Source organism: Sus scrofa, chromosome 3 (genome assembly GCF_000003025.6).
Source record: "Sus scrofa isolate TJ Tabasco breed Duroc chromosome 3, Sscrofa11.1, whole genome shotgun sequence".
Lineage (NCBI taxonomy): Eukaryota > Metazoa > Chordata > Mammalia > Artiodactyla > Suidae > Sus > Sus scrofa.
This window is the reverse complement of record NC_010445.4, coordinates 72230655-72254922: the sequence shown is the minus strand read 5'-3', so window position 1 is coordinate 72254922 and position 24268 is coordinate 72230655. Positions and strand designations below refer to the sequence as shown.

At 39.9% G+C, this 24268-nt stretch overlaps 1 protein-coding gene and 1 non-coding gene across 26 annotated transcripts in view; both read right to left on the bottom strand.

The window, feature by feature from the left end:
• The window catches only part of TIA1 (TIA1 cytotoxic granule associated RNA binding protein), a 41277-nt gene extending 26889 nt beyond the window's left edge, over positions 1 to 14388 (bottom strand). For 3 of the 25 annotated variants that reach the window (XR_002342581.1, XR_002342580.1, XR_002342587.1), the window contains exons 1-2: positions 14074 to 14387; positions 4501 to 4597 (exon numbers count right to left, since the gene is read on the bottom strand). Coding sequence is in view for 5 of the 25 variants with exons in the window: in XM_013996070.2 (XP_013851524.2) it covers positions 4495 to 4597; positions 14074 to 14099 (129 nt within the window). In the remaining 20 variants the exon portion in view is untranslated. Of the gene's footprint in view, positions 1 to 4494; positions 4598 to 14073 lie in introns of all 25 variants that reach the window. The other 22 variants (XR_002342582.1, XR_002342583.1, XR_002342593.1 and 19 more) reach the window with 18 other exon arrangements.
• Positions 14641 to 14711, bottom strand: TRNAG-CCC. Its single transcript has one exon. It is a non-coding gene; the product is annotated as a tRNA-Gly (tRNA).

The following is a 24268-nucleotide window of genomic DNA, read 5'->3' as shown; positions in this document are numbered from 1 at the left end:
ACTGTTTTTAAAATTGTCTTATTCCAACTAATGCTATATTTAATGGGAATTCTATTACTAAGATCAATGCTGACAGGCATCAGAATGTGGTTAGAAAAGTAGCTTACAACTAAGAGTAGGGCAATCCAAAAAAAATGTTCATTTTACTTAATTTGTACCCAGAGGGGAAAAAAAAAAACTACAGTTTAAAATTTTTACTTATTTGTTTTTTGTCTTTTTAGGGTCAAACCCACAGCATATGGAGATTCCAAGGTTAGGGGTTGAATTAAAGCTATAGCTGCCAGCCTATTACACAGACACAGCAATACTGGATCTGAGCCTTGTCTGTGACCTACACCACAGCTCATGGCAACGCCAGATCCTTAACCACTGAGCGACGCCAGGGATTGAACCCGAATCCTCATGGATACTAGTCGGGTTCGTTAACCACTGAGCCATGATGGGAACTCCTATACTTTTTTATATTAAAAAATCAATCCGGAGTTCCTATTGTGATGCAGAGAAAACGAACCTGACTAGGAACCATGAAGTTTCAGGTTCAATCCCTGGCCTCGCTCAATGGGTTAAGGATCTGGCATTGCCATGAGCTGGGGTGTAGGCTGCAGATGGGGCTTGGATCTGGCGTTACTGTGGTTGTGGCATAAGCCAGCAGCTACAGTTCTGATTCGACCCCCAGCCTGGAAACCTCCACGTGCTGTGGGTGCAGCCCTAAAAAGCAAAAAATAAATAAATTCAAGCACATTATCAGCCTTTATACTCTAAAGTGTGTAAAAAGTCATAAATATGAACACCAGTCCAACACTGTGAACAAACTGGAATTCAGACTTTAATATAACAAAATAATGATAAGAGAGTAGGCAGAAGTGTAGTTAATCTAAACCTTTGAGTGGCCAAAAAAATCCAAAATGTATACAAAGTGGCAGAGGATAACCTAGCCAGTCTTTTCTGTAGGTCCAATAGTCATTACCATTTTGCCTAGTGATCTTTACCACACAATTATCTAAAATGACCCAGATATGGAGCTCCTGTTGTGGCTCAGTGGTAACAAAGTGCTTGGATCTGGCATTGCTGTGGCTGTGGTGTAGGCCGGCAACTAGATTTGACCCCCAGTCTGGGAACTTTCATATGCTGCGGGTGCAGCCCTAAAAAGACAAAATGAAATAAAATAAAATGACCCAGACATGGAGAGAATAGCAGCCTACAAAACAATGGAGAAGATAGATTAATCTGGGTTTACATTCTTGCCTTGCCTTATTTCTATATATTCAATGGGAATAACCTCTGCTTTATAATGTTTCTATTGAGCATTTATCAGCATTAAAATATCTAACAGGCAGTTAGCATTCCATAAGTGCTATTACTAAGATAAGAAAGGAGACCTATCAGATGAAAGACTTTATTATTTTTCTTTTTTCCTTTTTTGGCCACCCTGTGGCATATGGATTTCCTGGGCCAGGGACTGGATCTGAGCTGCAGTTGCAACCTAAGCTGCAGCTACAGCAATGCTGGACACTTAACCCACTGTGCCAGGCAGGAGACTGAACCTGCGTCCCAGCACTTATAAATACACCACTGGTCCTGTAGCACCACAGGGGGAACTAGGGAAAACTGGTTTTAAATTCTCCATCATTTCCCCCGTCTCTCCCTCTTATCTTTCTCTATGGTTACAGGAATCTTTTTCTTTTTCTTTTTTTTTTGCTTTTTTGGGCTGCACCTGTGGCATATGGAGGTTGCTAGGCTAGGGTTGAAATTGGAGCTGCAGCTACCAGCCTATGCCAGAGCCACACCATCTCGGAGCCTCGCCTGCAACCTACACTGTAGCTCATGGCAACACTGGATCTTTCACCCACTAAGCAAAGCCAAGGATTGAACCTACATCTCAGGGACACTAGTCAGGTTTGTAACCTGCTGAACCACAACTGGAACTCCATGGACTCTTTTCTTCTTTCTCCAAAGATATGCAGATATTAAATGTGATAAGAAAATACTTTGGGAGTTCCCGTTGTGGCACAGTGGTTAACGAATCCAACTAGGAACCATGAGGTTGCGGGTTCGATCCCTGCCCTTGCTCAGTGGGTTAATGATCCGGCGTTGCCGTGAGCTGTGGTGTAGGTTGCAGATGCGGCTCGGATCCCGAGTTGCTGTGGCTCTGGCGTAGGCCGGTGGCTACAGCTCCGATTCAACCCCTAGCCTGGGAACCTCCATATGCCCCGGGAGTGGCCCAAGAAATAGCAACAATAACAACAACAACAACAAAAAAGACAAAAGACAAAAAAGAAAAAAAAAAAAAAGAAAATACTTTGGAAGAGTGTAAAGGACAAAAACATTTGTTGAATCCATCTACGTTATATGTAGCTGACTGCCACATTAGGAGAAAAAGCTGACATATTAAAATCCAAGACAATGAACTAAAGCCAAGTGGCTAAACGATTACCTTTAAAAATTCCAAGTAATGGGAGTTCCCGTCGTGGCGCAGTGGTTAACGAATCCGACTAGGAACCATGAGGTTGCGGGTTCGATCCCTGGCCTTGCTCAGTGGGTTAAGGATCCGATGTTGCCCTGAGCTGTGGTGTAGGTCACAGACAAGGCTCGGATCCTGTGTTGCTATGGCTGCAGGGTAGGCCGGCAGCTGTAGCTCCGACTGGACCCCGAGCCTGGGAAACTCCACATGCTGCAGGTATGGCCCTAAAGAGCAAAAAAAAAAAAGTAAAAAAAGAGTTAAAGACTTCCTTTAAGGACCTGGTCTTGTCACTGCAGTAGCTCAGGTTGCTACTGGAGTGCAGGTTTGATCTTTTATATGCCACAGCATAGCCAAAAAAAAAAATCAAACTGGAACACAATAAAAGAGAAAGTAGTATACATATATGTATATATATTATTATACATACATGACTTTCTTTCTTATGGAACAGAAAACCAAAACCTTAAAGGAATGAGAAGAAGCTCCCTTGTGCACAATGCGTTAAGGATCTAGTACTGAGCCACAATTGTGGCGCAGGCTGCAACTGCATCGTGGGTTCAATCCCTAGCCAAGGAACTTCCACATGTCATGGCTGTGACCAAAAATGATGATGATGATAAAAATAAAGGAAGAAGAGGAGTTCCCGTCGTGGTGCAGTGGTTAACGAATCTGACTAGGAACCATGAGGTTGGGGGTTCGATCCCTGCCCTTGCTCAGTGGGTTAAGGATCCGGCGTTGCCGTGAGCTGTGGTGTAGGTTGCAGACGCGGCTCGGATCCCGAGTTGCTGTGGCTCTGGCGTAGGCCAGCGGCTACAGCTCTGATTCGACCCCTAGCCTGGGAACCTCCATATGCCGCAGGAACGGCCCAAAGAAATGGCAAAAAGACAAAAAAAAATAAAATAAAATAAAATAAAGGAAGAAGAGACCGAAAGATAAAAGGCATTCTCCTTAGCACTTTCCTCATCAAAAGAATTTTAAGTTGTCTTTCTATATATATTATGATTTAGGATTAATACCAATTAGATGAGTGACTTCAATGTTTTCTTCTAAACATCAAGGTCTGATAGATAGGAACTGCCACAATACAAGAAAAACTTGAATCATAACCTTTAAAAATAAAGTTAAAAACACTTTCACAGTATCAAATGTTTATTATTTTTCACCCAATTTCCCATTTTAAATGTAATTACTGAGTTTCTAAATTAGCCAATCAACTGATACCACATATAAAACAATTCTGATGCCTCAATACATTTTAAAATAAGAGCCCATATACAGTTCTCATTTGCTTTAGAAATTATTAGTTCTATTATTTTCCTTTTTTCCCTCTCTTCCTTTTTACAGCCACACCGGTAGCACACGGAAGTTCCCAGGCTAGGGGTCAAACCGGACATGTAGCTGCCAGCCTACACCACAGCCATGGCAATGCTAGGTCCAAACTGCATTTAAGACCTATACCACAGCTTGCAGCAACACCAGATCCTTAACCCACTGAGTGAGGCAGAGATCAAACCTGAATCCTATCAAAAACTATGTTGGGTTCTTAACCTACTGAGCCACAATGGGAACTACTCTTCTTTCCTTTACTTAGTAAAATAAACTAAATCCAGTGGTCAAAATGGATTCATTACAAATTTACTAAAATCTCTATGAATTTAGGCTGTATAAATTAAGAGTTCCTGAAAGAATGGATTTCAACAATGTATTTAAAAAAAGAAGGAAGTTGGGAGTTCCTATTGTGGCTCAGTGGAAATGAACCCAACTAGTATCCATAAGGACACAGGTTCGATCCCTGGCCCCACTCAGTGGGTTGAGGATCCGGCATTGCCATGAGCTGTGGTGTAGGTCACAGACATGGCTTACATCTGGTGTTGGTGTGGCTGTGGCATAGGCCGGCAGCTGCAGCTCCAGTTAGAACCCTAGCCAGGGAACTTCCATATGCACCCTTTTAGGGTGCAGCCCTAAAAAGACAAAATAAAAAAACCAAAAACCAAAAACCAAAAACCAAAAAAGAAGTTAACTAAGTAAAATACCCTTACATCCATAATCATTTTGCAGTTTTTACAAGGTCCAATCTGGCTAAAGAGCTGGAGAATTAGAGCTTCTGTCACATCTCTGGAAAGGTTACCGACATATCTGAAACACAAAAACAATGACCATTTTAATTTTGCTTCTTTTGCCACTAGTTCCTAAAGTTGACTATTGAGGAGTGAATTTGGGGAATACGTAGATCTTTGCCTTATACTACACTCTTTGGGAACTTACATGATACTTGCAAATATATCAGACACTGTTAGTAGAGGGGAAGCAAATATTTAGTCAAAGTTTTGAAAATTAAATCTGTTGCTTGTTTCTAGGTTTACCTTAGCAACATATGCTTAAAATCTCTCAAATGAAAAATCAGATATGCAGAAAATTTTATATAATCAATCTTGGAAAGCTTTGCAGTTACTTCTACTTCTACAATACTACTGAGAACATTAAATTTTCCTCAATTTTTAATTCACATGAGTACCCTAAAACTGTCCAATTTAGGTATACTTTGGTTTACATAGTAAACATATTTTGGAAAAATCATGGGTAAATAACTTATCAGGTGTTGTATATGCTCACAAAAGAATGTGAAACCTTTCAATAAATATCATTAGATGTAAAAAGGGAGTAAAAAGAGCCTAGGAGAGAGAATACAAATTGCTAACTAACAAAACTTATTAGTGTAAATAATGTATTACAAGACCACATGACTGGAATGATCCTTACTTTTTTAGGGGGCAGGGGGATGATCCTTATTTAAAGAGTTTATATATGTTTTCAAAATGGGATTTTGCAATGAGATTACCTCCAGACATGTTAGAGTTATAGGTTTATCACTTCTGAAATAAGAGACTATAACCTCTCAATGACTTTCTCATTCTTCTGTCAAGAATCCTTCACGGAATGTGATAAAAGGTATGGACTCTCCCCTCAGAAACATAAACATCTACACAGGACAGAAAGTATGGACTCAAGTCCTTCCTTCCATTTATCACCCCTTCAACAGAATACTGAGAGCTTACTATGAAGGCACAGGAATAGGTTAAAATGGCAAAGGGAGAAATGCTGATTCTTAAGGAACAATGAACAATTCCTTCATGGAAAAATGTTAGGAGTTCCCACTGTGGCACAATGGGATTAGCGGCATCTTGGGAGTGCTACGACAGGTGTGATCTCTGGCCTGGCACAGTGGGTTACAGATCCAGAGTTGCAGCAGCTGTGGCTTAGATTGTGACTTCAGATGGGATCTGATCCCTTGCCTGGAACTCCATATGCTGAGGGATGGCTGAAAAAGGAAAAGAAAAAAAGAAAAGAAAAAAAAGGAAGAAAAATGTTAGTCAAGGAGTTCCCCTTGTGGTGCAGTAGAAAACGAATCCAACTACTGACTAGTATCCATGAGAATGTGGGTTCCATCCCTGGCCTCACTCAGTGGGTTAAAGGAGCCAGCGTTGCCGTGAGCTGTGGTGTAGGTCGCAGACATGGCTCAGATCCTGCACTGCTGTGGCTGTGGCACAGGCTGGCAGCTGCAGCTCTGATTCAACCTCTAGCCTGAGAACTTCCATATGCTGCAGGTGAGACCCTTAAAAAAAAAAAAAAAAAAAAAAAAAGTTAGTCAATAAATGTAGACAGACAGCATTAAATTAACGAAGTGTAGGCCCTACTGAAATAACTGATTCAATGATGAACTATGAATGGATACAAAACTGTTAGGAAAGAAAAAAAAAAATTTGGTAAAATGGACATTAGCAGGGTGCCTAAGTTATCACACAGATTACTTAACAATTGCAAAGGGAAAACCCTACTTAAAAGTGAGAGCTTTGCCTGTTTTACCACTCTGACCCAGTGATCAAACTTCAAATTATACTACAGATAAACAAAAAGGCATTGTGTGTACAGTATGAATTATACAATATCATCTGTGAAGTATTCAAATCAAAAAGGTCTAACTTGAATCTAGCTAAGCTTAAATTGAGACCTGAGCTTACAGGATACTGGGCATTAAAACAATTACACAAATACAGATGTGGGATATTACACAAGGAGACTGGTTTGATGTCTTCAAAAAATTACTGTCCTAAAAAAAAAGTACAAAGAGGCTTAAAAGACACTGATGACCTAATACAATGAATAATCCTTGATGGAATCCTAGATCAGGCTGGGGGGGCAGGGCAGCTTTTTCTTATAGAACTTTAGTTAATAAATGTAATGGGAATGAGGGAAATCACCATTAAAACATCATGGTAATAATTGCTACTGAAAAGAATTCTTTGATATACTTTCCTCTATGAAGTAAAGCTTAATCTCCCTCTCTTTGAGTATGGGCTAGTCTTAGTGACTCAATTCTAACAGCATTTTCAGAAAAAAGAAGTCACTATACAGTGGAGAAACAGTACCCTTCAAAAGTGCCACCATATGAAAGACATCTCCTCACAAATTAAAGGGACATCACAACTAAACACAACATGGTATCTTGGATTAGATCCTGGAATAGAGAAAGGACATTAGCGCCAACACTGGGGAGATAGTAATAAAACTCATAGTTAGTAGTATTATACCAATGTTAATTTATTAGTTTTGATAACTATACCATAGTTATCAGAAGCTCAGTAAAGGATGAGAACTCTGTACTATCTCTGCAACTCTTCTATGTCTGTTCTTACCTTATTCTTGGGTTTATTAGAAATCTTCAGGATTGCATATGTCTACATGAAAAAAAGTCTCTTCTGAAAATTTAATTGTAATACCTATTTTGCTAAAGCTAGATAATCTAGTGACAAGTTGACAGTATTTAGGAAACCTGGTTACTATCATTTACTCTTTGCAAAATTGTCTAAGATTTTCTCAGAAATATTTTCTGAGATTTACAGTTTGAAGATAAAGCACTAAGATCTGTGCTGCCTTTACATTTGTTTATTTAATGTGGCCTGTTGTATATACTGTAAGGTTCAGGAACTTTTATCAATTAACTCTACACATAGCTGTTTAGAGAAAGTGCCTTAGGAGGAAGTTATACAAATAACCTGCTCTCAACCTTCAACGCCATTACAATAAACTACAAGTAATATATGTAACATTTTCATTCCCATTTTTATATATATGTTTCTTTAGTTGTCCCATACTTCCTCATATACTATTCTGTTTCTAAAGGGCTGCCTATTAACAGTATGGATTTAAGTAACAGTCATCTGCTACATGTGTAGCAGGTTTTTTCCCTTTTAGTTTGCCAAACATCTTTCTTTTTTTTTTTTTTAGCTGTTGGCTGTGGCATGCAGCAGCTTGATGTGGGAATCTCAGTTCCCAGACCAAGGACTGAACCTGGGCTGAAGCCAAAACCTAACCACTAGACCACTGGGGAACTCTCATCTTCCCTTTTCTTCCCCCCTCCTTTTTATGGCTGTACCTGTGGCATATGAAGTTTCCAGCCAGGGGTTGAATTGGAGGTGCATCTACGACCTATGCCACAGCTTACAGCAACACCAGATCCTTAACCCACCGAGCAAGGCCAGGGATAGAACCAGCATCCTGAGACTGCACTGGGTCCTTAACTCACTGGGTCACAATGGGAACTCTGCATCTTCCTATTTTAAAAGAAATTTTTACCCTATGGCAGAACCTGACTCCTTTTCAGAAGATAAAAGGGCTAAATACGGTTATATGGTCTTTGCATATGATCTAAGCTAGGTCAATTAGAGATGCCGGTCCTGAACAGAGAGGACAAAGACAGGGCTTGAAGAAACAGAGACGGAAGAGAATCCATTTTGGTGGCAAATAGCAGTAGAGTCCCAAGTCCAATGAAAGTGAAGGTGTACTAGCAGGTCCTCAGTGGATGCTGTAGTAGTAGTATGCTTTGGGGGATGGTCTGTGGCATGATTAGGACTTTGAGCCTGACAGTTGTCTCTCTTTCCCGAACATTTTCTAAGCCAGGTTCCACAAGCTTCCTGCAAATCCTAGGAGTGTCCAATATCTTTTAAACAAATTCCTTTAGTGCTTCAACATTTTTGCAGCTTGCGCTTAAGAAAATTCCGTCTGAGATATAGAGAACAAATTTAGTAGTTATCAGTGGGGAGAAGGAAAGGGGAAGGGGCAATACAGGAACAGGGGAGTAAAAGGTACATATGTATAAAATAAGCTACAAGGATACACTGTACAACAATATAGAAATATAGCCAGTATTTCATAGTAACTGTAAATGGAGCACAAACTTTAAAAGTTGTGAATCACTATACTGTACACTAGTGACATATAATATTGTATATCAACTATACTTCAATTTAAAAAAAAAAGAAGTTCCTGTCATGGCTCAGTGGTTAACGAACCCTACTAGTATCCATGAGGACACGGGTTCAATCCCTGGCCTTGCTCAGTGGGTAAAGGAACCTACATTGTCGTGAGCTGTGATGTAGGCTGCAGATGTGGCTTGGATCTGGAGTTGCCATGGCTGTGGTGTAGGTCAGCAGGTACACCAATTCTACCCCTAGCCTGGGAACTACGATAAGCCACGGGTGTGGCCCTAAAACCACAGAAAGACAAAAAATATAAAAAAACCAGCTCCCATTCCAATCAGAGGTTCCAATCAGGTGGGGGAAAAAAAAAAAAAAGAAAATTTTGTCTGATACAAAACACTGGTACTGGAGCAGCTGCAAGCCAAGATTCCCTATCACAATGTCAATTAGACCCCTTAACAGGAATGCAAATTTCTTACATTTATATTTTACTTTTCAAGATATTTTCCCAAAAAACATTAAAATGTCCCTTTCCAGGTGTTGCAAGGATTTCTTGTTAATATTGATTGAAACATTCCATATTAGGAGTTCTCGTCATGGCTCAGCGGAAACCAATCTGACTAGTACCCATGAGGACGCAGATTCAATCTCTGGTCTTGCTCAGTGGGTTAAGGATCTGGCATTGCTCTGAGCCGTGATGTATGTTGCAAATGCAACTCAGATCTGGTGTTGCTATGGCGTAAGTCAGTGGCTATAGCTCCAATTTGACCCGTAGCCTGGAACCTCCATATGCCGTGGGTGTGGCCCTAAAAAGACAAAAACAAAAAACAAAAAACAAACAGGAGACAGAATGATTCAAAAAAAAAAAGGAAAGAAAGAAAGAAAAAAAAAACATCTCATGTGGATATTTATCATATCACCTCTGAGATCATGTACCAATCTTGCCCAGAAATGGAAAGTAAATGTCCTCCTTGGACAATTGGATATGAATATAAACTAGGTATTAGTTAACAATACTGTATCTATAAAGTATTCTTAATATGAAAATTATGTTGTGGTTATATAAGAGAATGCCCTTATTGTTAGATGTATTTAGGCCTGAAGTGTCATGATGTCTCCTCAGATGGTTCAGCAAATTTGGTTAACTACTAGCAAACTGGTAAAACCACATGAAAGGCATCTAAGTCTTCAACGTACTATTTTTGCTACTTTTCCATAGGGTTTTAATTTTTCGAAATAAAAAGCTATCTGAGAAGATTCATTTGTGAAAATGTGATAGTTCTGGGATAGAATTTCCTATCAATTTAATCCTTATTTTTAAATCTGATACTAAGTTCAAATAGTTATAAAATTGGAATCCAAAAAATTCAAAATATTCATTTTGATTAGTACAGCTCCAGAAAACTTAACCTACAAAAAAATTTTACAAGGCAGAATGCTGTATTGGATTTGTTTTAAACCACAATTATTGTATAAAAATTCAGTATGAGAACTCTGAAAATTTGAGTGAATAAACATGAATAGGTTTTAATTTAAAGATAAATTTCCTAAGAATAGAGATTCTTATTTTCATTCATACTATATATCTACTATCTAGATCCCTCACTGGAATGTGTGCTATAAATATTTGTTAAAGAGGCAAGTGTACTCTCAGAGTAATTTCTGAACATTTGTAATTTGCTAGGAAATTAATACATTTTTGCCTGAGTTACTAGTTCAGGGGAAAAGGTATCTCTTACTAATTATGAAATTATGATAAGAATATACTGTACAACATAGGGAATATAGTATTTTATAGTAACTATAAATGGAGTATAACCTTTGAAAATTGTAAGTTACTACACTGTACACCTGTAACTTATACACAACTGTACTTCATTAAACAAAGAAATTATGTACAACAGCAAATGCTTGCTGTACATAGTATATAATACAGATACTATATACTAGCATCATACCTTACTATTATTTAAAAACTGTCCACCACAAAGGGTGGTCTGTTGCATGATAGCTGAAACCCTCTTATTTTTTTAGCTAAAAGTTCCTGGGCCAGGGATTGAACCCACACAACTGTAGAACCCAAGCTGCTGCTGAAGTGACAATGCTGGATCTTAACCTGTTGTGCGTGATATCCTTTTATTTTATTCACTAGCATCTCCTTCACTTGGAGATCAGATCATATGCAGTCATCCATCCACTGGTGCTCACAGGTTCCTGGACCTGCCTCCTCCCATGGATACCAAAAACTATGGATGCTCAAGTCTGTTAGTTGGCCCTCCATATCTGCAGGTTCCACATTCACGGGTAGGTAGTGCAGTCTGAACAAAACCAGTCTGAACCAGTGTGAACTATGCCCAAAAGACTTACTAAGACATTCATGCTCTCAAGACAGTTCTCCTTTTTCTTTATATTTTGCAACAAACTTAACATTTTAGATAACTGATAATTACACATTTATAAATAAACCTTATTGATGACTTCATTCACACATCCAATTTCCAAACCATTGGCAATTCCAGCAGCTCTATTTTCAAAACATATCCAGAATCAAACCACTTCTCACAATACGGTTAATCCTTGAACAACACAGGTTTAAAAGCTCCCATCATGGCGAAGTGGTTAACAAAATCTGACTAGGAACCATGACGTTGCGGGTTCAATCCCTGCCCTTGCTCAGTGGATTAAGAATCTGGCATTGGGGTGAGCTGTAGTGTGGGCCACAGATGTGGCTTGGATCCCAAGTTGCTGTGGCCCTGGCGCAGGTAGGCTGGTGGCTATGGCTCCGATTCGACCCCTAGCCTGGGAACCTCCATATGCTGAGGGAGTGGCAAAAAGACAAAATAAATAAATAAATAAAATGCATGGGTCAAAAACATAAAAAAATAAATAAACAGCATGGGTCCAGTTATACACGTGGATTTTCTTTTTTTTCCCACTAAATATGTCCTATACTATCCATAGTTGACTGAATCACAGATGTGGAGCCACTGATACAGAGATCAACCATAAAAGTTACACATGGAATTTGTTAGGTGTTGGAGCCCCTAACACTTGCATTGTTCAAGGGTCAAATGTACATTTCCAAAGAACTGCTGACAAGAAACCGAATACTGGCATTCTCTAACTATGCAGTGTTGAACACTCACTTGTGGCAAATGAAGGCATTTCCTCTGAGCCATTTAGGTACAGGGGCAATACTGAAATTCAGACCATATACCCTCAAGAATGAGTAAAATCTTGATTCACTGCTTGAAATTATACCAGTTTTAAAAACAAATTTATTGATAACCATGGACCAGACACTATGTTAACATATTAAAAGCTACTGACTTCCAAGCTTACCCAAACATTTTATATTAAAAGTAAAAACACTTACTGGGATGAGTACCTAACAAAACTGGTCTTACTGGAAGAACGGGAGTTTTGGTTAAGAAGGGTAGAAGTAAGGAAGGAGATAATAGGAAATGTTAAAGCATGAAATACTTTGGATTGGACGGGATGTTCTACTGAAGGATACAAGGCAAAACGAGTCATAAATACAAGAGTCAAGAGTTGAGGACAGTAGAGTTAGAGCATGATGAACAAAAAGGCATATGATTTTAAATGAAGATTCTTAAATTCTAAACTTAGCTTCTCTTCAGATGCAAAATGGACTAATTTACTGCAGAATTCTGATGATTAAACAAGCACATAAAGCACTTAGAACAGGACAAACAATACATATTCAATTAGCATTTGGTGAAAAAAATTTCCTTCAATATTTCTCCTACAATGGTTGCTCCCCTGTCCCCAAACTAGTACTTTTGTAGACTGGCCTGAGAAAGCTGAAGTTGTCTTCATTATTTGATATTCTCAAATCAATGTACTAAGGTTGAGTCGCCAGATATTTCTGGCAGTTTCTGAAATTAAAAATTTCAAAATAAGACTCTTACAGACACTGTAAAAGATGACCATTGCTTAATCCAGAATGCAGCTGGCTATCATACTTCTAAGGAAAAGGCAAGAGGAAAAAACTGTTTCTAGAAACTCTACGGGGCTAATGATTTCTTACGGATTTCATCCACAGATAGAAATCTTTCAAAAAACAAAGGTCATGCACTAATTGCCGTATCATATTAAAAAATTTTTGAGATAAACTAGCCAAAAGTTTACTGATCTATTAAGAAAACAAGTGTGACTATATTTCCCATATTGTTTACAAAATGGCAACTATTTCTGTGGTGAAAAAATAGTTGATTACATTGTACTTCATAAGTGATATCTAGAGACTTGCAAAAAGAAACCGAAGGGCGCATTTTTAATGCATAGAGTTCTCAAATTGTCAGTCTTCCTAAGAATAAAAACAAAAAACTACATCAAAAACTCATTGGGCTTTTTTCTTTCTTTTGGAGAAAAGCAACAAAGGCAGGATCACCTCATCCGACTATACTTGGAAAAACAAAGAATGCTGGGGAAGGCTACATGACAAAGAAAAGATCCCAAACGAAGATCATTTAACACTACCTCTAAAAATTCCCAGAGGTGACTAAATACGTTAAGGTACTTATTAATTGCTGCTTCATTAAAAACTCCCCAGTCCTTCAGAGTCATGTCAATCACAAAAGTAGAAGGCGAAGATATAAACGTATTAGATCCACTTCCCCTTAGTAGATCTATCCCTCCGGGTGAGATTTCCATTTGAAAAAACAAACAAAAAAACCCCCAAACAAACAAACAAACACAGCACTTTCAAAATCCTCAAGGGGTCCGATTTTAGACTTTTTCATCTGGAGAGGGGGTGCCACAGAAGGAAAGCCAAAGAAAAGTTCAAAGAAAAACATCTGGCTTTTTTTCCAGTTGGCAACTGCGGGAATAAAGTTTACCTCCCGGAAAATGAGTCCAAACATTTTCAAGAGAAGAATGCCTATCAACGAGAAGGAAATGAAAGGAAGAGTTTCTGGGAAAAAAACTAAAATGAAAGGAAATAAAGCTCGAAAAGAGGTTAATCGAGAAGCCGGGGTGGGGGGGGGGGAGAAGAAAAGCGTGGGACAAAAAGGCTCGCCAAGTTCTAAAGAGGTTTGAATTAAAAAGTCTTCTCCTGGCCTAAAACCACAGAAGGCCCCGGGCGAAGCCAAAAGCCACGCTGTGGGGTAGTAAACGTGTAGGGACTAATTTAGAGGGTTGAGCCCCCTCTCCCTCCAGCTCGTCCTCTCACAGCCGGGGTCTCGGTCCCTAGGCAGCCAGGTGAGCGCCTAAAATAGGAGCCACGAAATCGCGGCGTCCACGGGGAACAATAGGCTGAGCAACGGCGCTGAGCCGAAGCCTCGCTCCGGGACCACCACCATCCCGCCCCCCTCATCGCTGCCCCAGACTCACAGAGTCTTAGGCATCTCGTCCTCCATGGCTGCTGCTGTCGCGGCGGCGCCTCTGAGTCCAGCTCCCTACGCTTTACTACCTCACAAATCTTTTGAGCGGCTATGGCTGCGGAATAGCGGGGGTTTCTTGGCTGACCGGAGGTTACTCCGCCTCCTTCTTCGACAGCAATGACACTAAACCACCCGGCCCAGAGCGAACAATGAAGCCCCGATACAAGATGGCGGCGAGCCGGGAGCCTTGGAGCCGCCAGCGAAGTGACCCGGGCCGCGCAGGCGCAGAAGAATCTTGCACTTTCAACCTCCCGGCCGCCAGGCTACACCTCAGTCCATACATTCACTTGTTGCGCAGCCGCTCTTCCAACCACGCCAGGGATTTGTCTCAGACTGCGCAGGCGTGAAGGTTAACTATTTCAGGACTACAGTAAACTTTATTGAATTCCACCTCCCGATTCGAATGTTTCAACGGTGAATTATAATGAAATATAAATATTCGTGGAAATGAAAAGTTCGAAGTGTTTCTACAAGAAGAAAAAGCTATAAAAATAATCTAAGGCAAAGCAAAAGGCCATGCGCCGCCCGGGAATCGAACCCGGGTCGCAAGAATGGGAATCTTGCATGATACCACTACACCAGCGGCGCTGACGGTAATGCTTCTTGCAGAAATGCTTTAGAACTAATAGCAAGCAAACTTTCGTTCCCGAACAGCTATGAGGAAGGTTCGTTCACTCCTTTAAAAACAAAAGCCTATTGCTACTTTCCCTTAATGTAAGTGATGATTTCTCTCATTCCAATACAGTTAAATGGATGTTCCTACTTTTTCAGTACGGAAAAATCTCATTTAAAATTTGTTTTTAAACTTAAAAAGTAAGAGTTTCATTAAGAAGAATTTGTCTTGTTGGTGTTAAGCAGCTTTTTGAAAGCCGGGCATGTATTTCCAGATTTTTGCGGAGTTTTTCTTTATGTACTCAGTGTACATTGGAAAATATTAAAGAAATATTTATTTAATGCAAATCGGTCCCAAGAATTCTAAAACCATATGAATTGGGGCATATACAAGTTTCAGTCCTTTTGGGGTGGGTGGGGGGGAGGCAGAAAAATTAGGGTTCTGAAATGTACTTCAATATACTCATTATGCATTTTGTATTGCATTTTATAATTTATGTGAAAAAATTTAAACATTGGGGAATGTCCGTGTTCAAAAATGTGATCTCTTCTTTGAAGTAGTTCCTTTAGACTGTGATAATTTTGGATTACCATTTTTGGACTTGTCTTTAGAATCTGTTGCACATTCTTAGGATTTCATTCAAAGATATCAAATATTAGTCTTTTGAGGATGAATAAGACAAATGTTAATAGTAGATTGTATTTTTTTAAGAAACTTTTTGAGATATAATTTGCATAATGTACATTTCTTCCATTTAAAATATGCAGTTCAGTGTGGTTTTTTTAGTGTATTCACAGAGATGTGTAGCCATCTCATAATCAATTTTAGCACACTTTCACCATCCTGAATAGGAAAGCTGTACAATTAGCAGTTACTTCCTATTCCCCATCCCGCCCCTCTCCCCAACCCACTATTTTTGTGTTTCTATAAATTTGTCTATTCAGGACATTTCATATTGTCTCTGAAAAATTAATAGTCAACCTTAAAAATTAATAGTCAACCTAAGAAAGAAATAGAGAATTTTATTTGAGCCAACCTAAAGATTATAACCCAGGAGACAGTCTTTCAGAAAGCTGTGAGGGGGTTAGGATCAAGACGGTGGAGGAGTAAGATGTGGAGCTCACCTTCTCCCACAAACACATCAGAAAGTTGTGGGGACTTTTCCATTCATTAGAAGTTAGTGCAGTTATATACATTTTGAAGACAAAGAGTTATACATCAAGTGATGTATTGACAGTTTACATAGTCCAGATCTGCATGTACAAGGCAAATAGCGAGTCATCTTGATTGAAAAAGGGATGTTATATCCTAAAGAATAACCTTGCTGGTGCCAGGAGAAAATTGCTCTTTACCATTGAGTAGGCATTCCAGTATTTTCTTGGGAAATATTGTTATACTTGGAGATGCATGGTGCACAGTAAAAAGAGGTAGGGGCCCAAATGAGTTGAAAGAAAGTTGTTTTGTTTTGTTTTGTTTTGTCTTTTTAGGGCTGCACCTTTGGCATATGGAAGTTTCTAGGCTAGGGATCTAATTGGAGCTGTAGCCAATGGCCCACGCCACAGCCACAGCCACACCAGATCCGAGCCACGTCTGTGACCTACTCCGTAGCTCACGGCAACGTCGGATCCTTAACCTACTGAGCAAGGCCAGGGATTGAACCGGCATCCTCATGGTTCCTAGTCAGATTAGTTTCCGCTGCACCACCACGGGAACTCCGAGAGAGAAAGTTTTACGTTTAATTTTTTTTGGTCCTGCCCTGAAAATAGTTTTATTTCATCAATTCCTTCTTTTGATCATTCATCTTTTGATAGAAAGCATTAGGTGATCAAATAATTTGGTTCCTTGGAGTTCCCGTCCTGGCGCAGTGGTTAACGAATCCGACTAGGAACCATGAGGTTGCGGGTTGCGGGTTCGGCCTTGCTCAGTGGGTTAAGAGTCCGGCGTTGCCGTGAGAGACGTGGTTCGGATCCCGTGTTGCTGTGGCTCTGGTGTAGGCCGGTGGCTACAGCTCCGATTCCACCCCTAGCCTAGGAACCTCCATATGCCGCGGGAGCGGCCCAAGAAATAGCAAAAAGACAAAAAAAAAAAAATAATAATAATAATAATAATTTGGTTCCTTGATGCCAGCCAGTGTGTTTGCTTACCTGTCCTGGGTCTATCATATCCCTCCATTCTCATTCTAAAAGCCCGGTTCTTTCTTTTCTTTTAGGGGGTTTATACCGATAGAATTTCTATCAAGGACTGACAGTCAATTCCAAATTGTCCAGTGGAACTTATGCCAATTTTACGCTGCTTGTGTATTGTGCATATTTATTATTTTGTAGAGAGCTATAGATGTGATCATCAGTTGCAGGCAGTTTAGATATCATTATCTTAGTAGGAGTAGGTGATACACAGTGTGAAATGGAAGAAACCATCACTTTATAAGTTACACAAGCTATAATCAAGATTGCCAGCAGTAGTGACATGCCATTAGTAAAGACTTAAAGGAGTTCCCCTTGGCACAGTGGGTTAAGGATCCCTTGTTGTTGCTGCAGTGTCTTGGGCCACTGCCATGGTGTGGGTTCAGCCTCTAACCTGGTAACTTCCACTTTCTGCAAGTGTACCCTCCTCAGGGAAAAAAAAAAAAGATTTAAATCAAGACCTCCCTCTGAACCAAACCATTTCCCTGGTATTTTCCTAAACTGGGAAGAGGATCATTCAGAGTGGAAGTTTGTATTTTCATATGTATCACACTGTGGCTTGCATTAGAAGACTCATCAGGTACAAAAACTCAACAGTATTTAGTATATATTATAGTATATTGAGTATATATTATAGCATAAGTTCCCCCTTGGGAAGCGGTTAAAATATTTAGGGCCATGTGATTTTGTAGGACCCCCTTTCTTATCATGGAAACTTCTGAACTGAGCAAGCTAATGGCTTGGCTAATATCATTTAAGGTTTGTTGGGTGAATTTTGTTAAAGCCTCTATGTGAATAATGACATCTATTCTAAGCAAAGGGATAACTATCACGGCAAAAGATTATACCAACGGAAAACTGATTTATCCCAGCTTGTTTGCATTAAAGGCAGATCAGCAGAGGCAGTTTCAAAGGATAACTCTGGGTGACCTTGAGCATGAGTGAAACCAATTGTGCATCTTTCTAACCAGCCTAGGGAGAGCTAAGGCCATAAATTTGTTAATCTACTGGATCCTGTTAGGAGCTACCTAATATATTTAACATATAATGAAAAAGAGTATTTATGGCTAGGTTCAGAAAAAGTATCATTAGTTGGCTAGGGAAGAGGGTTCCACTTAGTCATACTCTCAGTGGCTTGTACAGTCCTAGAATATCTTTTCTCTAAAATCAACCAATTAGGAGTTCCTGTCCTGGCGCAGTGGAAACGAATCCGACTAGGAACCATGAAGTTGCACGTTAGATCCCCGGCCTTGTTCAGTGGGGTAAGGATCCAGCGTTGCCGTGAACTGTGGTGTAGGTCACAGACAAGGCTCGGATCTGGCGTTGCTGTGGCTTTGGTGTAGGCCGGCAGCTACAGCTCCAATTAGACCCCAGCCTGGGAATCTCCATATGCCTCAGGTACAGCCATAAAAAGAAAGACCAAAAACAAAACAAAAACAACAACAAAAAATCATCCAATTAGAGCTTTAGAAGAAGTCTGCCAAAGTAACCCAGGAGGGAGAAATGGACATAGGTACTGACCATAAGCCCAACAATTGAATTAATTTTACCCGCACCATAGGATTTGTGCCCATGATAAAAAAAAATGATAAAGTCCAAGAAATCAAGAAAATGTTTTAGATGATTATACAAGTCAGGTCCAGCATCAGGGGATAGCTATTTACTTCTGATGTCATTGTTTTCCTGTCCTGGTGTGAATGTGGTTTCTCTTTTTTTTTTGGCCTTTTCAGGGCCACACCTGCAGCATATGGAGGTTCCCAGGCTAGGGGTCTAATTGGAGCTGTAGCTGCTGGCCTACAGCACAGCAGCACAGCCACAGCAACACCAGATCCAAGCCTTGCCTGCAACCTACACCACAGCTCACGCCAAGCCAGATCTTTATCCCACTGAGGGAGGCCAGGGATCAAACCTGCATCCTCATGGATAGTAGTTGGATTTGTTAATCACTGAGCCATGAAGGGAACTCCTCTCTTCTATCTGAGTATTGTTTTAAGGTGAGTTAAGTCAACTGTCCTCTCTATAGACCACACCAGTGCAGGGCCCTTTATAAGTGGGCATTGTGAATCCAAAAGTCAATTTCCTACAGTTTTACTGTGCATTAGCTAGTTAAGTTTATCTGGTAAAGGTCTTTCCATCTAGTTGGAGATAGGCCTTTAAATGATGTCTTTCCCAATAAGCATAATCTGCCTGATTGCAGGTCATGAGCCACCTGATCTTCATCCAAAGTTAGATTACAGGGATAAGCTTCAGAAAGAAACTTAGAATGTCCTTTAAAAAGTTAATTAAGGAGTTCCCGTCGTGGTGCAGTGATTACCGAATCCGACTAGGAACCGTGAGGTTGTGGGTTCGATCCCTGGCCTTGCTCAGTGGGTTAAGGATCCGACTTGGCGTGAGCTGTGGTGTAGGTCGCAGACGTGGCTTGGATCTCGCGTTGCTGTGGCTCCGGCGTAGGCTGGCAGCTGCAGCTCCGATTGGACCCCTAGCCTGGGAACATCCATATGCCACAGGAGTGGCCCAAGAAAATGGCAAAAAGAGAAAAAAATAAAAATACATAAAAAGTTAATTAAAATTTACAGTAATATAGTAATGAGGAGCCATTCAGGAAGTGAGTCTTAGTAGATATAAAACCTTAAATATAACTCCACAACACTAGAATTTAATATCCACAGTTATATTGTGGAAGCATAATTTTTCTCTCAAAATTATCCTCATTTCCACCAAATATGGACAAATTAAGACTAATGTGTTAGGAGTTTCCGTCGTGGCGCAGTGGTTAACGAATCCGACTAGGAACCATGAGGTTGCGGGTTCGGTCCCTGCCCTTGCTCAGTGGGTTAAGGATCCAGCGTTGCCGTGAGCTGTGATATAGGTTGCAGACACGGCTCGGATCCCGCGTTGCTGTGGCTCTGGCATAGGCTGGTGGCTACAGCTCCGATTCGACCCCTAGACTGGGAACCTCCATATGCCGCAGGAGCGGCCCAAGAAATGGCAAAAAGACAAAAAAAATAAAAAATAAATAAAATAAAATAAAATAAAATAATTTGCTAAAAAAAAAACCTAGCCTGGGAACCTCCATATGCCGCGGGAGCGGCCCAAGAAATGGCAAAAAGACAATAAATAAATAAATAAATAAATAAATAAATAAAATAAAATAATTTGCTAAAAAAAAAAGACTAATGTGTTAGCAAAATAAGTCTATTTTTAAAATAAATTTGGCTTGATTATTTGCATAAGTGTAATTGATCATATAGGCTCTTTAAATTGGTTTTGCTGGAAGTTTTCATGAGGAATCTCAGGCTGAATTTTTAAAAGGGCTCTCCAGGGCAGGAAAGCCATATCAAGGATTTGCTATCAGATTCTGTCTGCAATATCTCTAGACTTGGTTGAAGTCCTCTCTTGTGGAGGTGCCCAAATGTCTTGAGCTTCCTGCGGCAGCCAGAAGGTGGACTTCTTTATTTACCTGGTAAGGCTGCTGAGAAACCTGTACTCAGAGTACCAGATTGTTTTCCAAGGGGTTTCATGACTCCATAAAGTTCACCTAAGTATGGTAAAGCTGCTTGGTCATATCTCATTCTATGCCTGTTTTCTAAGACGACATTCCAGTCAAAGCCATGGTAATATAAACAATGTTTCCAGTTATGTCCTATTATAAGGAGAACAAACTCTTTTTTTCTTTCTTTCTTTCTTTTTTTTTTTGGCTTTTTAGGGCCACACCCGTGGCATAGTCCCAGGTTAGGAGTTGAATCAGAGCTACAGCTGCAGGCCTAGGCCACAGCCACAGCAACACAGGATCCAAGCCGCTTCTGCAACCTACACCACAGCTCACCACAGTGCCGGATCCTTAACCCACTGTACGAGGCCAGGGATTCACCCCACAACCTCGTGGTTCCTGGTTGGATTCATTTCCGCTGCACCATGACAGGAACCTCGAAAATAAATTCTTATTGGATTTATGCAAATGACTATATTGCCATAAAAATAAGAACACTCACTAAAGTTTCCAAATTAAGGAGGGATCAGATAGAGAGAAAAGATAAATATTTCTATTCTGCTTTAAAAGTTATAATTTTGGAAGTTCCTGTCGTGCGGCAGTGGTTAATGAATCTGACTAGGAACCATGAAGTTGCAGGTTCGATCCCTGGCCTTGCTCAGTGGGTTAAGGATCCAGCGTTGCCATGAGCTGTAGTGTAGGTTGCAGAAGCGGCTTGAATCCTGTGTTGCTGTGGCTGTGGCTGTGGCGTAGGCCAGCAGCTACAGCTCCAATTCGACCCCTAGCCTGGGAACCTCCATATGATGGCAGGAGCGGCCATAGAAAAAGGCAAAAAGACCAAAAAAAAAAAAAAAAAGTTATAGTTTACATGAAATTGGCACAGCATTGTAAATCAACTATACTCTAAAAAAAACACAAAAGCAGTTACAATTTACCTAGTTGCTATAAGATATATTTAGCTTAAGGGGAAAGATTTCCTTAAAGCTGGAAAACAAAGATTAAAAGCCAATGATATTTCAGACAAAAAGCAAAAGACAAAAATTACAACTATATTCATCAGTTTACCCAGTCCTATGTAGCTTGTTAACCTTGATCATTTGTGAACAGTTTATGAAGCCATCTGCTTTTCCATTAGAATTCTTTAATTTGTTACCCAGATCAGTTGTATGATTTCAAGTTTGCAGAAACGTGTACTTGTCCAAAGGTCCTTTATGTGAATATTCTTGAAAATGAAGCACTCTTCAAAAGCATCAAAGTAGAACAATGGCTGTCTATAAATGACAAAAGACTTTAAAAGGCACAGTTAAAGATATAATTATGATGAAATTGACAAAGAAACTTGGAACTTGGTTTAATCAAATCCAGTTATTTTTCTTGCCGATGAATTTTTTTTTCTTTTTATGGCTGTACCTGTGGCATATGGAAATTCCTGGGCTAGGGGTTGAATCGAAGCCGCAGCTGCAGGCCTACACCACAGCCACTGCCACGACAACACTGGATCTGAGCCGCATCTGCGACCTATGCTGCAGCTTGTGGCAACACTGGATCCTTAACTCATTGAGTGGGACCAGGGATCAAACCAGCATCCTCAGAGACAGCACTGGGTCCTTAACCCACTGAGCCACAATGGGTGCTCCTTTTCTTACTGGTGAATTTTTTAACGGAGATAATATGATATTATTTGACTTCTGGTAAACCTAGGTACTTAAGCTTGACTCCAAAGACATATCTATATTCATTAAACAAAAAATTAATTTTAATATGAAATATTAATTTCATATTAAATATTTTCCAGGTCATGTGAGCCTGAAATTCATTTAAATTAGTTTTTTAAAAAATATTTCAGAGTATTTATATGGAGTTTAATTTTCTTTAAGCCACTTAAATAGAACTAATTTACAAATAATTTCGGTAAAACCATCCAACTATAAAGAAGTATCATATCTATAACATACACACAGCTATGTAGACAGACACAACCAGAGATCTAGTAGCTTCACTTTCGGATCTAATCATGAATCAGGTATTATAATATAAATTCACTAGTTTGTAAATAACACTTGGAGTAATTTAAGTTTACTTGAGTGAGTTTAAAAAGACCTCTTTCCCCTTTTTTTCCTCTCAGTCTCAGGAGCTGAGTATAGTCTAGATAAGAGTTCCCAAGAGCCCTGGTAGAACATTCACATCTCAAAGTACAGGGCAAGAAAAGCAAGTTCCTCCTAGAAGAACTTTTTCCCTTAGGGTCAGGATTTTGAAAAGATGTTTATCAAGCTGGCATTTTCTAACTGCATAACCAAAGCCAGTTTGGGAACATCAAAAGAGCCTCATCTTGGTCAATTTCAGGGCAGGACTTTCAGTTCCCAACTTAGTAAGAACTTGCAGGTATCAGTTCCTTGTGTCATAGATAAACCCAGCTTGGGTTCTCATAGATGTGGGTCTGCCAGGGAACTGTTCGGCCTTTGAGGAACACTTTCCCATTATTAATTCTGCAGCCTAAGTGAATTAGGATCTGAACAGCTTTCTGAGAACAGTGTGGTGGCCTGGATGTGTGCTTCTTCTGGGTCTAGTTCCCAAAGGGCTAACCTTGTGTTGGTTTAACTCTTTTACCTGTCTCAGTTTTTCCCTCTGGCAGTCTAGAACTTCCTTGGGTGCTGAGAGCACTAGTTGATCAGTCTTTACATCCTGAATTCACTGAGCAGAATTTACTTAACGGTTTTATTGGGATTCCCTGTGAGACTGCGGCCTGTTGCAAGGATTAATCCGCAGCCATTTCCACTAGTCTCAGTCGCCTGAGGACACCTTGTGGTCGGAAGGAGCAAATGTCCCTTTTCTTCCAAGTGGAATAATTTAGTCTCTCATTTCACCAGCAGTTTGTTCAGACATATACCTACTTGTTTTTCAGTTAAGCCAAATTTAACAAAAACCTGGCCATCTATGTTTCCTTGAGCCTCCCACCCAGATCCCCCTAATTCTCTGCCTAGGAAATGTACTCCAGGTCTTCAGTGAAAACAACTTGAATAAAACTTTTGGGATCATCACTTTAAAAGATAAGTTCTAGATATCAGAAGAACTCACTGGAACACCTGAGGAGTACTGAGAAGTCAGTGGAACTCAAAGGGGCCTGTGCTGGTGCTAACAGAAGTTTAGGGTAGATTCCAGGTAGCCTCTGGTGGGAATCTCTGATATCCTTCAGGCTATGATATGCAAATGTTGATAAAAATTAATTAATTGTCACTCTAAGACGGAAACAGAGAATTTTGTTTGAGCCAACCTGAGGATGATGACCCAGGAGACAGTCTTTCAGAAAGCTCTGAGGGCTGTTCTGCCCACTATAAGTTAAAGAACATTTATATACATTTTGGTGACAGAAGGTTATGCATAAAATGATGTATGGACAGTCTACATAGTTTAGATTTGCATGTATCAGGGGAGAAGTGGGTCATAATGACCCCTCAGAAGATTAAAAATAAATAGCTTGTCCTAAGAAGTTACCTTGCTGGTGCCAGGAGGAAATTGTTTTTATGGTTGAGCAGGCATTCCTAGGTCTTTGAAGGAGATCTGGTTAATGTATCATATAGATGCACAGTGGAAGAGGTGTAGAGCCCAAACAGAGAGAAAATTTTATGTTTAAAAATTTTCTTGTCCTGCCTTAAAAATAATATTGTTCCATCAGTATAAATGGAATCTTACAATATGTGGTCCTTTGTGACTGGCTTATTTCACTTAGCATTATGCTTTTATGGTTCATATATGTTATGGCATGTATCAATATATATATATATTTTTTTGTCTTTTTTGTTGTTGTTGTTGCTGCTATTTCTTGGGCCGCTCCCATGGCATATGGAGGTTCCCAGGCTAG